Raw genomic sequence first — 14,152 nt, forward strand, 5'->3', positions numbered from 1 at the left:
CTGAACTTCTCTTTTGTGATAGTGGTGGGTTTTGTCTTTCTCAACCCAAACCTAAATTGCCGTTTGGTTATCTTATTTGTCCAGGACTGGAAGCATTTCGCAATATACAGCCACAGATGTCTGAGTGAGAAACCCACAGCTTCCAGTGGTCACTGACTCCATGCCAGTCCAAACCAAAATTTGACAAACCCAGCAAGAAATGTTCTCAGCAGCTGCAAGGAAGTGCCTCAGATAGAAATAGGAAACCAAAGTCAGGTTCCCCTCTCCGAGCGCAGGCACAAAGGGTGCTCATCCCAGCCCCCGAGGGTGCTTAGAGGTGCGGGGTCTGGGGACGGGGGGGCGGTGCTGTCTCTCTGCTTTCTGGTTATCTCTGCTCTGTTATCACTGCCCCTCCGGGGCGGGCTCCCCATTACTCAGCAGAGGAAATTGTGTGCTCGGCAGCCACTGCCGACAACATTTGCGCTGAACAAATGCCTAAATGACCAGCGTAAATGGGGCAGGGACAGTGACAAGTCGCTTTCACCTGTGGAGCCCAAATGAAAGGATGCTCTACTCGAAATCTTTCTCGTGCCTGAGCACCGCCCCCAGGGTGGCCCTCCCCAACCTCCACCGCCTTCCAGCAGCCAGGCTCATCCTGTGCCTGGACCGCGGACGCCCGGCACCAGCAGCCAGCCCCCCACGACTTCTCCTCCATCCACCGCCTTAAAGCGGGGAGGCAGGAAGGCAGAGGACAGCGGGTGATGGACATCAACACCAGCACTTTTTTGAAACTTTCTTTTAAGAAGCTTCACCTGCATGAATCCATACGTGGATTTTAAGTGCGTCAGGGGTCATAATCCTCAAATGCATGCTGCAAAAATCAGAGCTAATATCTGGCGAAGATGGAATACAGCATCTTTGCGCCACCTGGGCACCCACCCGGGCCAGCAGCCCCAGGCTCTGGGCCCACGGATAGAGCGGGACTCAGCCTCCAGGTCTGAAAACCCACCAGCATGGCAGCCACGACCATCGTGGGGCAGACATGGAAGCAGGTGCTGGTCAGCCACGTGCCACAGTTGCGGACACATGGACGGGGGCTGGGAGTGGAGCCGGGAGCAAGGGAAACAGAGCCTGAGCCGGTGAAACCGTGTGTGTCACGGTCCGGGCAGCCTCCCCGTGGCGGAGTCCGCTGCTGAACTGACGGACTGGTCACCAGAGGTATCTTGCTGAACCAGCCCCTCCAAACTGGAGAATGGGACACATCGGGCTTAATTCTGCACCTTTTAGATTCGCAAAAACACAGCAGGTGAGCCAGAGCACAGCCTGAAAGGAGAGGCAGACTGGAAGGAACCCTGGAAGCTTCTAGGGCCGAAGGTGGGGAAGCCGGATGCAGGGCCCTCACAAGAGGTGGAAGACCCTCCCGGGAAAGGTCCAGCAGAGGCGGGGCTGCCCCCATCCGTGGATGAACATCTCAGGGCTTCTGTGGGTCTCGTTGAAGCCTGGGGCCCCAGTCCCGCCCCCGTCGTTGCTGGATTGCCTGTGTCCCGTCTCCCGTCCAGTGTACAGCCCATCGGGATTGGTTTCCAATCCAGAACATCTCAGCCGCTCCCTGCACGCTGTCCTCATGCTGAAACACGAAGCTGCGTTTCCCAGTGGAAGGTCCTGGTTGGAATCTCTCCCGAGGAACGTGGAAACCCTTTCATGCTGGGTTGGTTTGCAGAAGACCAGAGAGTGCCCTCCAGGAGCCCCGGCTGGGCGATGATCGAATCTCCATCCTCCTAACCTCATAATGGGAAACTCGGTGATCGTCTATCTGAGCTGCCTGGCGGCCCGGAGACCATCTGTCCTCCTGCTTTTCGACAGGCAAACAGCAGCGTGTGGCTGGAACACGGGAACTCAGCGGCTGCTTCCTGCATTCTCCCCTCCATGAGCCTCTGAATGGGGAGTCCAGGGGGAGAGAGGAAAACACAATAGAATCCCGTCCCGGGAAGAGGCCTCTGGACTCAGAATGGACAAGTCACCCCCAGGCCTTTAGAAAGTGCCGTCCTGTCTCTTTAAGCCTGGACGCGAGCTGGCAGTGCTCTGACCATCTGCTCCACGGTTACCAGCCCTGGGTTCTAAGTATGTTGATGCAGGTGCTTTTGATACCAAGAAACAGAACCGTGCGTATCTGGCAACTCAAGACACTGGGCTCTCCTGCCCTCTGCTGCTCCCCTCTGCCCGCTGTGATCCGGCCTCCCTACCCGCCTTCTCTGGGGGCTGCGCCTCCTTAGTGGTCTCGTGGGTGGCCTGATGTGGTCAGCCCAGGTCAGACTCCCCGTGACCCTGTGATTCACCCCAATTGCCACCAGCTCCGGATCGCTTAGTGAAGTTCTCCCGAGGAAAGGAGACTGTGTGCTGGCCCGACAGTTGTAGGTCAGGCTGCGGGCAGGGGCAGGGTCCCCAGGGGCCAGGGCTGCCTGGCCAGGGCTCTAGGGAGGCGCCCTGTGCATTGAGGGCTGTGGCTGGGCCACGGCAGTCCCCTGGGTCTCGCTCCCAAGTCCCCACCTGTAAGGACAGGCCTGCAGGATGTCTTCAGAAAGGTCCCCACCCAGCAACCCGCCTGGGAGGGCACAGCCCTGACCAGAGCGCTGGGCCCATTTCCTGGGCTGCCCGACTGGGATGGCTCAAGGCCAGTCCCAACCATGCACTGAGCCAGAAAACCCGGTCAACCCGTGTGTGCCCCGGGACACTCACGTCTCTTCCTTGTCTGCACTGACTGTTGGTCGCTCCCCACAAAGCCCCAGCACCATCCTGCCGAGAGCCCGTGGCCTGGAGCTCCCACCCCGGGCTCCATCCCTGCCTTTCTGGAGCCAAGGGTCCCCCGCCTACCAAGAAACAGTGGAAACGGAGGAGCTGGGTTACATGTCCTTTCTTCACGCTCTGGAAATCCTGCAGTCGTACATTTGAGGTCCTACTGAAATAAAATTGGGTGCCAGACAAAGGAGGGTCACAAGTCACTTTGGGTGCAGTTGGCAACTTGAAGAGCCCCAGAGACTTCCATCCATGGTCAGGATTTTAGAGCCAGTGGGGACCGGGAGATTCACAGCAGCAGATCTGGTGCGCAGCTGAATCTTGTGTCAGGGCGGCAGTGTCCTGAGGGCTCTGTTCAAGCATGTTCCCCCACGTGTTGCCCACTCAGCCCTGAGAGGCAGGTGCAGCTGGCGTGATGGACCCCATTCGCAGAAAGGCAAACTGAGGCTATGGGGTGGTGGCGGTCTTGCCCATGACGCGGAGGGGTGGGCAAGGCACTGGGAGGGAACCGATGGATAGAAGAATAACCGACGGGGAGCGCAGGACCCCCTGCTCTTGCCAGGACACCGTCGCTGGGTGGGTGGGGGGTGAATACAGATATTTCACGCCACGCAGAGCCCGCGAGCTGTTTGGGTCACGTGTGTCTGCTGGACAGAGGGAAGCCTGGACTGTGATCCTGACCCCCTGACCCCCTGACCCCTCACGGGCTGGGCCCAGGGGAGCTTCGTCCAGCTCTGTGTGCTGCTTCCTCTGGGGACCCCTCAGAACACAGCTTGGCGGGTGGCTGGTTTCCGTGAGTATCTGTTACCCAGCTCTGCAGGCAGCAGGAAGGTTCCAGATGCCGAAGTGCCCTCTGGCATTCACAGGTCCCAGCTGGATGTGAGGGAGCACCAGCATCCAGCAGAAGGGAGGCCTCTGGGCTCGCCTTGTTTTCTCTTGTCCTTAACATCGCGGTGCTGCTGACCAAGCCACATGAAAGGGTCTGGGGTGACCTGCCGTGCTTACCGATGAGCCACAGCCCCGGGGCAGCATAAGACCCTTATTTCTCTGTTAATCATGCTGCCTCCACTTTTCACGTTTAAATTTCATGTCACCAGCGCTTTTTTCCCCCGCTGTTTATTTCTGGATAGAGGATAAAGGATTTGCAGAATGATTCAGCCTGGGAACAGAAAGCCTTGTGCCCTCCTGACCAGGCTGCCTGGTGACGGGGGCTGGGGAGGGCTTCTTCCCAGGCCAGCCAAGCCTTTGTGCTACAGGGGCTGGTTTCCCACACCAGGAACAACCCATCTAGGCCGGGAGCTTCTCCTGACACCCGGCCGAGAACTAGGCTGTCCAAGCACTTCCGATGTTAGGGTTCACGGGATGCTTCACCCCAGCCTCTCACCTGCGTTGGCCCTGCTAAAGGCTCATTGACTAACTAACTAAATAAGGCAGAAGCCTGACTCTCGCACAGATGTGAAATGGCCACGCGTCAAACTAACTTGTTTGCTGAACAAGGGAAACAGCAAGATGTTACAACCAGTTCAGAAGTGCAGGCAGAGAACCCTGCATTTCTATACAGTAGAGGAAATGTTGAAATGGATTTACAGATGGACACGGCATGGTTTTCCATTGTAATGGGAGACACCCGATGCAATCTTTTCTGCTTATTTCTGATTTCCTTCCACCACCACCACCCCCCCAGTCAAAAATAATCTCAAAGACTCTTCTGGACCCAGAAGAAGGCCAGCCTCCCTCACTAGGTTGGGCTGGATTGCTTACAAAGGGGCAGCGAGAATGTCAGGGTGCCCTGTGGGCCCTTCTGGGTTTGTTTTGCTGCTTCATAACTGGACTTCTTAAAGCTTCTATTATTTGCTATCCCGAGGCTAGGAATCCATCACAAAAGACTCGCTCCTCCAGATTTCATCTGCAGTGCTTATAAAGTTGGGCAAACTCACCTCTTGTCAAGGCCCCCAGGATATTCCAAGCTCCTGGTCTTTCTTCCCATCTCCCTCCCTGGGGAGGGCCTTGTCAGCACTGACTTGCTGGGGTCACGCTCATCTCCTGACCAGCATCTGGTCGTGACCTGCCAGCCACCTCGCCCTGTGCCGGGATCTCCGGGCAGATCGAATGTTCACAGACAGAGCTGTCTTGTCCTCTGCCTCGGCCCACCCTCGCCTTTTACTGGGGTCTGGAATAAACCCACGCAGTCAGCCTGCACCAGGTAGACACGAACTTCACAAAGGCTTGAGTGGGAAAGTCAGAAATGGTCCCGTGTCAGTGGGCAAACGGCCAGGACCCCGCACCTCACCTGTCTTGGGCACAGCTGCAAAGGTCGAGGCGTGAGCTAAGGCCTGTGCTGGGGGCGCTGGGACGCACTGTTGTGAAAACGCCAGGGGACGAAGGCACAAGACTCCTCTGGCGGTGGGGTCGGGGGGCCGTGTGGAGAAACTGCCCCTGAGTCCCGAGGGCTGGGAGGAGGGAGAGCGGAGGAGGGTCTCTGGGAAGGGGGAACCCAGAGCAGAGGGCGAGGGAGGGGCACCCATGGACCGGAGTGAGGCAGGGGCGGGAGCTTGGCGAGGGCACAGCCTCGAGGGACACACCCCAGAGCCTCAGGTGCCCAGCGAGGAGGTGGACCTTCTCCGGTGGGCGTGCGGGGCAGCAGAGGTGTCTGCACAGAAAAGCGGTACAACCAGGTTTGAGTTCTAGAAACCAAGGGTGGGTGCTGGGCTGAGACCCAGCAGGGCCAGTGCAGGGGCTGCTGCAGGGGTCCAGGCAGGACCAGCTCCGAGCCAGGCCGGTGGCCGTGGGGTGGACAGTGCTGAACAAAGGCCCTGTCACCAAGGGTGCGAATACCACCTCGGCGGGCAAGCGGGCAGCCCGGGCAGTGGTGCTGGCTGAGTCTCAGCGTAGTCAGGCCAGCAGCACACAGGAGGCCGTGGTAGTCAGGGAACAGCTACGTTTGCGGGGAGAAATCTCTGCTTACTCTGTTTTACTGTTTCCAGTAAAAAAAAGATGCAAACTGATCTGGCTGAAAAAATAGCGCTCTGGGCACTGAAAAATACCCACTCTCCTCAGCTTGGCTCTCCCCACGCCCACAGACTCCTGGTGAGCAAGAGGGGCCTTACAGCAATTAGCCAGGGAAGATGGTGAAGGAAAACCTCCATTTTGGTGAAAACGGGGGCCTTGGCGTGGACTGTCCCGTTCACTGTCCAGCCTTGGAGAGCAACCCCCCTCTCTGTACATGAAGCCCCCTCTCCCAGGGAGGGGTTCCGGAGGCCAGATTCACAATCGGGGCCCCTCGGACAAAAGATGCTGATGTGATGTGTTTCTCTCCTGTCCAGCAGGGACTGGACACCCAGGCCGTGTGTAAACTTGCCTCCAGTGAAATTTGTTCACTATGCAGACCGACGGTTCCAATCGGACCCTTTCTCAGGGTGATTCCCTCTTGGATTTGGTCCTGCACCTCAGCCCCCAAATCCTAAAAGGCAATCTTTTGTTTTTAAGCTAATGATCTTAAATTTATTTTGCATATGGCCCCGGAGGTCGTTGGAGACCCCCTGCGGTGTGATATCACTAAGCCGAGGTTGTCGATGGTGCGTCGGACATCGCCGTGAGGGGCACGAGGCAGCATGTCAGTGCAGGTGTCCTTACGTGGGTGATAGCGTTGTTTTTCACAACTCTTTTCAGCGAACAAAAGAGTGACGTTTTTCTCAACCTGTATAAATCGACTCAGTGAAGAGACGTGCGTGTAACATTCCAGTGCCCACGGTTATTTCGTTTTTTCTTTGTAAAATTAACCTGCAGGTCGGGACCGGAGAGAAAGCTCTGGCATCTGACGTCACCATGGAAACCAGCTGCCCTGCTCCCGCCTGTCCCTCACGGCCTTCTGCTTCTGTTTTGCAGGTGGTCTTCAGCAAGTATTGCAACTCCAGCGACATTATGGACCTGTTCTGCATCGCCACCGGCCTGCCTCGGTGAGTGACCCGGAATTGCCCCCGCCAGAGGGACGCCTTTAAATTCACCTGGAGGGACAGGTACCTGGGAGGACAAGTGGCCGAGTCTAGGGGACAAGAGGTGTGGTAGGGCCCGTGGGCTCACCTTGTACCTTGCACTCGGGACCTTTCGAGTCAGTGGATGAGTCCCTGGAGGTTTTTTCAGCCACCGCTGTGCTACACAGAAGGAACCTTTGGGCGGAATTAGGCAGAAACTACTGTCTTAAGAGTTTCTTTCACTTATTCCTTTGCTTTGGGAGAAAGGGTAAAGGACAGTGGTAGTGTTTAGACTTTGGTCCCCCAGCCCCAAATGATCCAGCAAGGGGGAGAGAGGGGCTCATCACAGATCAAGGTTTAGGGAAAGACTGATGTCAGAAATAGGTTGAAAAGACTGGAAATCTACCTTATAGAACCATAAGAATTCCAGAAGAATTCTTTTCCCCAAATCAACATTTTGTTCCAGCAAGTGGATTTTCTGTCCTAACTTCCCAACTATAGAGAGTGATGAGGAGCAGCTCTGGCCTGCAGTTAACTAAAGTTATGACCCAGGTCAAGAAGGGTGAGAGACAAGGACAGTAGGAGCCTTTCAGAGTCAGGTGAGTAAAAGGAGAGTCAGGGATGAGATTACACACCTGAAGTTACAGCAAGTAGCGGTTTGTAGCAGCAAGGAATAGCCCACAGTTTGGGGCATCTTTTATTAAGCAATGTGCTAAGAAATAAATAAATATTATTCTTCAGAACAACCTGGGTTTCAGGTGTCACCCCCATTGCACAGATTTTGATACACGACTGAAGACCAGAGAGTTAAGTCACGTGGTTAAGGCAACACCTCGCGTGAAAGACCCCACAGATGAGAAGTTGGAGGAAGATTCAATGTATCCACTTAAAACTGTCTGGTAGGAGAGCTTTTTGCCCATTTAGATAGACTCCCACAGGAAATGAAGTAGAAAGGCAAACCCTGAATTCATCCCTGGCTGATACAAATGTTCATTTCTACTTTACCACAATTTAATCTCCCAACTCAACCAATGACACTTTCTCCAATTCCCATTTTAAATTACTTACACATCTGCTGAGGATTTAGAAGTACACACACAGCCCGTAACTTGGTTTACAAGCTGAGGGCCAGTGTCCTGAGGCCGACTCCTCATGGCCCCTTGGGCAGGACAGGCCTGCTACCCGGGCTCCTACCTCATGGGAGGCCCAGATTCAAGTGTGCACCCAGGGGACAATAGCGGGGTGAAGACACTGGCTTCTGCTGTCTTCCAGGAACACGACCATCTCCCTCCTGACCACGGACGACGCCATGGTCTCCATCGACCCCACCATGCCTACCAATTCGGAACGGTAAGCGGCTGGTGGGCTACGTCAGCTCCTTCTCGTGGTGTGTCTGACAGCTCTCTGCATGCACGGCAGGGTCTCCATGGTTGTTTTTTAAATTACTGCTGCAGGAAAATCTGAATTTAAACCAAAGATGGGAGGGTCTGGGAAGGAGGCCGCTGGTTCCTTTGCAGAACTTGTCACTTTGCAAGACAGTAGCAGCTCTAAGTGTGACCTTTCCGAGGCTCCACCAGAGCCCTCTGAGGGGGCATTTACAGATGGGGAAACCGAGGCACTGAGTGGCGGTAGCAGAGCTGCCCCCAGTCCATCCGGGCAGGAGATTCCCCGACCAGATTCCCTGGGCAGCGCTGGGCGTTGACCCCCTGGGGCAAGTCCTGGAGTTGTCAAGCACTGTCCACCGGCTACTCTGCCCAAGACGGCGGACATTTGGGAGTGGAAAGCCTGGGGGCCAGAGGACCGAAACCAGGAGAGACCTAGAGAGGAAAAGGCTTGGGCAGTAAACGCACCTGTGAACATCTGTAAAACAGCCCGGGTGCATGTGGTCGGAGGGAGGGGCTCCAAGCAGAGCCTCTCCCCTCCACGCCCGCCCCTCTGCACAGCGGCTGGCGAGGTCCCCGGTGGTCCACACTTTGTATTTGCAGCAGGGCCAGGCAGAATCCAGCCCACGTGCCCTGCGAGGCTGGAAGCAGGAGCGTGATTGGGAGTGGGGTGCCCCTCGGGACCCCTGTTACCCCTACCCCTCGCTGCATCCCCCTGCGAGGGACACGTGTCAATCCGGCCATCAGGGTGTGCCCGCCCCCCGACTGAACCAGGCCAGCTGCTCCAGCCGCAAGAGAGAGCATGCCCAGGCAGACCCTCGAAGTTCCCGGCCACTGGAGGGCCCTGGCCCCTGATGGCAGCGTGGGAATATTTGGGCTCCCATGATGGGGTCCCTGGGACCTCCACCGTAGGTGCCCAGAAGGTTCCCCCGACCAAAGGTGTGTGCACACCTGAGCGCCCAGGGATGGGCACCAGCTCTTCTTCCTCTGTCCCCCGAAGCCACCTGTCAGCCATCCACGCCGGCCTGGGTGCAGGATGCCTGGCCCCAGGCAAGGGCTCAAGACCTCGCAAAGACTGCCAGGCTTTGGTGCAGAAAGCCCGGCAAGTAACAAACCCTTGGGAGGTACAAAGTCCTAGAACATTTGAACAGCCTCCAGTGTCCTCCGAGCTCCGTGGTGAACGGCCAGCACTGTCCTTCCCCGAGCATCTGGGTGCTTCCACCCGGTCTCCCCTCCCGCTCCACTGCATCCATCAATCTCCTGAATTTTTTTTTTCTCCTGAATTTTTAATTTCGTCATCAGGAGCTTCTGGCCCCACGCATTCTGGCTCTGATTACGCTCTGATTATCGGTTCCGGGCTCCCCGGAAGGAGCGATGCTAATTGAATCCCCAGAGGCTCCAGGAAGATTGTCGTAAATTGTGGCATAAGCTCCAGCCTGACCCAGATGTGTATTCATAAGGAAAGTCACGAGTGACCTGTCACCCCTGACGTCCACAAGATACCACGATGTCGTCAGGGGGAAGTGCCCTGTCCGCGCAAGCCGGTGTCTGATGGGGCAAAGCTGCGTTTTTCCCGAATTAATTTCAAGCAGTTTGTAGTTTGTCGATTCTGTTCTGTCTCCTCATCGTATCTCCTTTGGCTCTTTATTCTGTGCCAGCCCTTCTCAACGGGGGGCAGTTTGGTTCCCCAGGAGACACTTGGCGAAGTCTGGAGCATTTTGGCTGCCACGCCAGGGGATGGGGTCTCTGGCATCCAGCGGGCAGACCAGGGCTGCTGCTCTACATCCCGCAGTGCCCAGGACTGGTTCCACCCCAGACTCACCTGCCCAAATGTCAGTGGTGGCAAGGCTGAGAACCGGTGGATGTGGTCCCCACGGCTTTCTCGTCGCAGAGCTGCCCGGGGTCCCCCAGGCCACCAGCCTCACGCACACCCCGGGGGGCTGGCTGAAGCAGAGCCCCCTCCCTCCCTCTCCCCACCCCCTCGGGGCCCCAGAACTGGCATTTCTGCAGGTTCCCAGGTGGCAATGCTGTGGGCCGGGACCTCCTTAATCACTGTTCTCAGCACTGGGCATCCCCTCCCCTGTCTCTGTCTGCTCCCCGCATTTGAGATCATGGATTTCTCCTTTTACCAGCTGCCTCCATCACCTTCCCCCCGTCTGCGTCTGCTTCCCACTCTGCCCCTGAAAGGCAGCGTTCCCCAAGGTTCCCTTCCCGCCCGCTCACCTCCCCCTCCCGGGTCACACACGAGCCCCAGCGCGGCCTCCGATCTGTTCCGTTTGCTTCTAATTCTCCGGTCCCATGGTTCCAGCTGCCGTCGGGGGTCCCGCCCCCTCTAAACATGCGTGGTATAACCTAGTCCAGCCAAACCAGTGACCGTCAGCCCTGCCTGCAGGTTCAAACCACCAGGGATCATCAAAAAGGCTCTGGTGACCAGAGCCCCACTAGGACCCAGGAAATGTGGATTTTTGAGGGATTTTTTTTTTAAAGCTCACCGGGTGATTCCAACATGCAGCAAGGGTGAGAATCACTGGTGTAAAGTGGACAAAACCTAAGAAACTACTCTTGACCCCCAGGTGGGTGCTCAGCCTGCCAGTGACCAGAAGGTCACCTCTACCAGACACAGGGTTTCCCCTTCTCGGAAAGCGCTGGATGAATTTTGTTTCCTCCCGGAGGATGGTCAAGTCAGGTCATGTCCCTCCAGCTTCCTCCACCACTGAAGACCCTGCAGCCCTTCAGTCCAGCCTTGTCAACACCTGTACCCTGCCCCCAGCCTCGGATTCAGGAACCACCTCCCGGGAGAGGCTCTCCTGCAGGTGCCAGCTTGTCCACCTTGCCTGCTTTCTGCCCAGTTCACACTCGCAGGGGCCGCTTTTCACAGCCTCTTCTCCAAATTACAAGGGCTCTTGACTGTGACCACCTGGTTACTGATCAGAAGTCGGGGTCCTGGGCTTCCCTGGTGGCGCAGTGGTTGAGAGTCCACCTGCCAATGCAGGGGACATGGGTTCATGCCCCAGTCCGGGAGGATCCCACATGCTACGGAACAGCTGGGCCCGTGAGCCATGGCCGCTGAGCCTGCGTGTCCGGAGCCTGTGCTCCGCAACGGGAGAGGCCACAACAGTGAGAGGCCCGCGTACAGCAAAAAAAAAAAAAGAGAGAGAGAGAGAGAGAAAGAAGTCGGGGTCCCAGTTTTCCCATCTCTTACACTAAACTTTTCGGCTCATTTCAAACCAAATCTCATGACCTTCTGACTCTTCCTTCAAAATGCTTCTTCCCTTAACGATCAGAGAATGTTCAGACCAGCATTTTAAATAACCTGGTACATATTTACCTAAGTCAGAGAGGCTCTAACCTAGCAATGGGCTGAGTAGCTTCCTCTCTCTTTTGGAACTGATATGAAAGGTGATTGATTGCTAATCACCCTCATTCCTAAAGACTAACAAACACAAGTAGACACATCCCAGCTTCGTTCATGTCACGCTCGGCGGTACTGAGCGTCTGGTCCTAGTGCTCCTTTCTGGACAAGGGGACATTGTGGATCCCATGGTGTCCCGCTGACCAGCGTGTTGCTTCTTTTTTTTTTTTTTTTTTTTTTTTTTTTGCGGGCCTCTCACTGTTGTGGCCTCTCCCGTTGCGGAGCACAGGCTCCGGATGCGCAGGCCCAGCGGCCATGGCTCACGGGCCCAGCCGCTCCGCGGCATATGGGATCCTCCCAGACCGGGGCACGAACCCGTATCCCCTGCATCGGCAGGCGGACTCTCAACCACCGCGCCACCAGGGAGGCCCGCGTGTTGCTTCTTGACCACCCTTCCGTTTCTGCCTCTGCTGCTTCAAGATCCTTGTTGAAGGAGAGACACAGACCCTTAAGTAGTATGAGGAAAAATGGGGCGTGTGGAGAGAGGGGAGAGCCAGGACGGCACGGCACACACGTGATACAAACGCTCCTTTATTTCCAGTTTTAGCCAAGTTGTGATACGTGAAGCTGTCCACCAGATGAAATGGCTGAGCACTTACAAGGATGGTGTGTGTGCCCATCCCCTCAGCTGGGGAGAAATGCTTCCTGGATTCCGGCGCAGCTCCCACTAAACGTGTTTGAAAAGAGGCATTTTGGAAAAAGACAAATACAGGTTCAAGGCAAATGAAAAGTGGTTTATCTCAATTCTGTTGTTGAGGAAGAAATGATGAAGCTGCAACTCAATTTAGGCTGAGGCAGGAGTTTATTCAATCGTGGAAGCAACATAACTGATTCTGAGAACATTCCTGCAGCTGAGTGAAGAGGATTAAGGAACCAAAGGCCAAGAGTGACCCTGGGGAGCCCGCTGTGGTCAGCGCCTCTGACACGGGGAGCGGGGGCATTTCGGGATGCGCGGCTCCATCTCTCCCCATCCACACCTCCGGCACCTCCTCTGTGCCGTCACTGTCACCTCCTGGCCAGCGCAGGCCTGTGGGGAGCAGGGGAAGACAGTCCTTGTGGCTGCAGGGGAGGGAGAGAGAAGAGAAAGAGGGGAAGGGAAGACCCCTTTCTGCACCCCTCGGGCCTGGGATCCCGTCTCTCCACTCACTGCCCCAGCATCAATGCTGCTTATGGGGCTGAGGGAGGAGGAGAGAGGAGAGGTGACGCCCACCTCGCCTTGGCTCTCCGCGCCCCACACCCCATCGCCGCAGCCCTGGCCCTGCCAGGCAGCACTGACACGTGCTCTGGATACGCCCCTGTTTCAAAGTCAGCCCCACACACGCGGTGGGCTTCAGGGAGGTTCCCCCCTTCCCTGAGCGGTGGCTCCTGGAAACCTGCAAGCTGGCGAGGCTGATGGCCACTGGGAGGGCCCGGGGAGGGTGGACTCGCCCTGCTCGCCCCCAGTGTGAGGACAGAGGCAGCTAGTACCGCCTTGGCCAAGCCCTGCCCCAGCCAGGCATCTCACCTGCTCTACAGGTGGAGCCACACTTCAAACCGCGTGGATTCTGAGCAGGATGTTCTGTGATCTCCCAGGACCCAAAAACACCATTATGATGAAATCTCTGTAGGGCATGTTCCCCAAGTCCCAAATAACCAACTTCCGGGGACCTTTCCCCAAGCAAGGTGCATGCTCCTGCGGGAGAGATGGGTGGGGGTGACTTGCCCCTCATGGGCTACACCAGGAGGAAACCCTCCTGGGGAGGCGGGACTCGAGATCACTGTGGGCTTGTCCGTGCCACGCAGTTGTTATTTTTATACTTTATTGGCATTTTAAATGTAAACAATCTTCCGTGTGCCCTATAACTGTTAAACCTCAGGTAGGATGCCCAGTTAGCCACTGTTAAGAGCCTGGTGTTTGATGTAATTCCTTCCAGAGTCTCTGTACTTTCTTTCCCCATCGCTGAGCTGATCTCCGTCTGTGACCCTGTAACTGGCCGTGTCTCCCTAACGAGATGCTGTGGGCCTCCCTCCCCATCAGTTCCTGATCACTCATCCCCATCTTTTGGACAACTGAATGACACTCCACAGTTCAGCTAATGTGTCATCCGGCCCTGGCGGAGAGGGGCCCGGATATTTCTTAGCCATTCAGACGGCAGCATTCATGTCCTTTCCACGTGTACTTGACCGTGGAACGTGGGATCTGTGAGGGCAGAGTGTTCTTGTCTGATTCACTCTTTTTTAAAAAAAATTTATTTATTTATTTCTGGGTGCATTGGGTCTTCATTGCAGCATGTAGTCTTCTCACTGCGGTGGCTTCCCTTATTGCGGAGCATGGGCTCTAGGCGCACAGGCTTCAGTAGTTGTGGCACGAGGGGTCAGTAGTTGTGGCTCACAGGCTCTAGAGCGCAGGCTCAGTAGTTGTGGCGCTCGGGCTTAGTTGCTCCACAGCATGTGGGATCTTCCCAGGCTGGGGCTCAAACCCGTGCATTGGCAGGCGGATTCTCAACCACTGCACCACCAGGGAAGCCCTGATTCACTCTTATATCACCAGAACCCGACCACACTGAGCACTCAGTGTAAAATGTGTTGAATGAATGAGTGTCATATGAAGGTATCCCTGTGTAAGATAACCAGAA

General features: G+C 56.2%; 1 protein-coding gene across 1 annotated transcript in view; it reads left to right on the forward strand.

Moving 5' to 3' along the window:
- The window catches only part of PDE9A (phosphodiesterase 9A), a gene marked incomplete at its 5' end in the record, with an annotated part of 91,232 nt that overhangs the window by 18,902 nt on the left and 58,178 nt on the right, over nucleotides 1-14,152 (forward strand). Inside the window, 2 exons of the mRNA XM_082625526.1 lie at nucleotides 6,658-6,728; nucleotides 8,016-8,093. Coding sequence (XP_082481652.1) covers nucleotides 6,658-6,728; nucleotides 8,016-8,093 — 149 coding nt within the window. The remainder of the gene's footprint in view (nucleotides 1-6,657; nucleotides 6,729-8,015; nucleotides 8,094-14,152) is intronic.

Source organism: Mesoplodon mirus (assembly GCF_964341445.2).
Source record: "Mesoplodon mirus genome assembly, chromosome: 6".
In the NCBI taxonomy this organism is placed as follows: Eukaryota; Metazoa; Chordata; class Mammalia; order Artiodactyla; family Ziphiidae; genus Mesoplodon; species Mesoplodon mirus.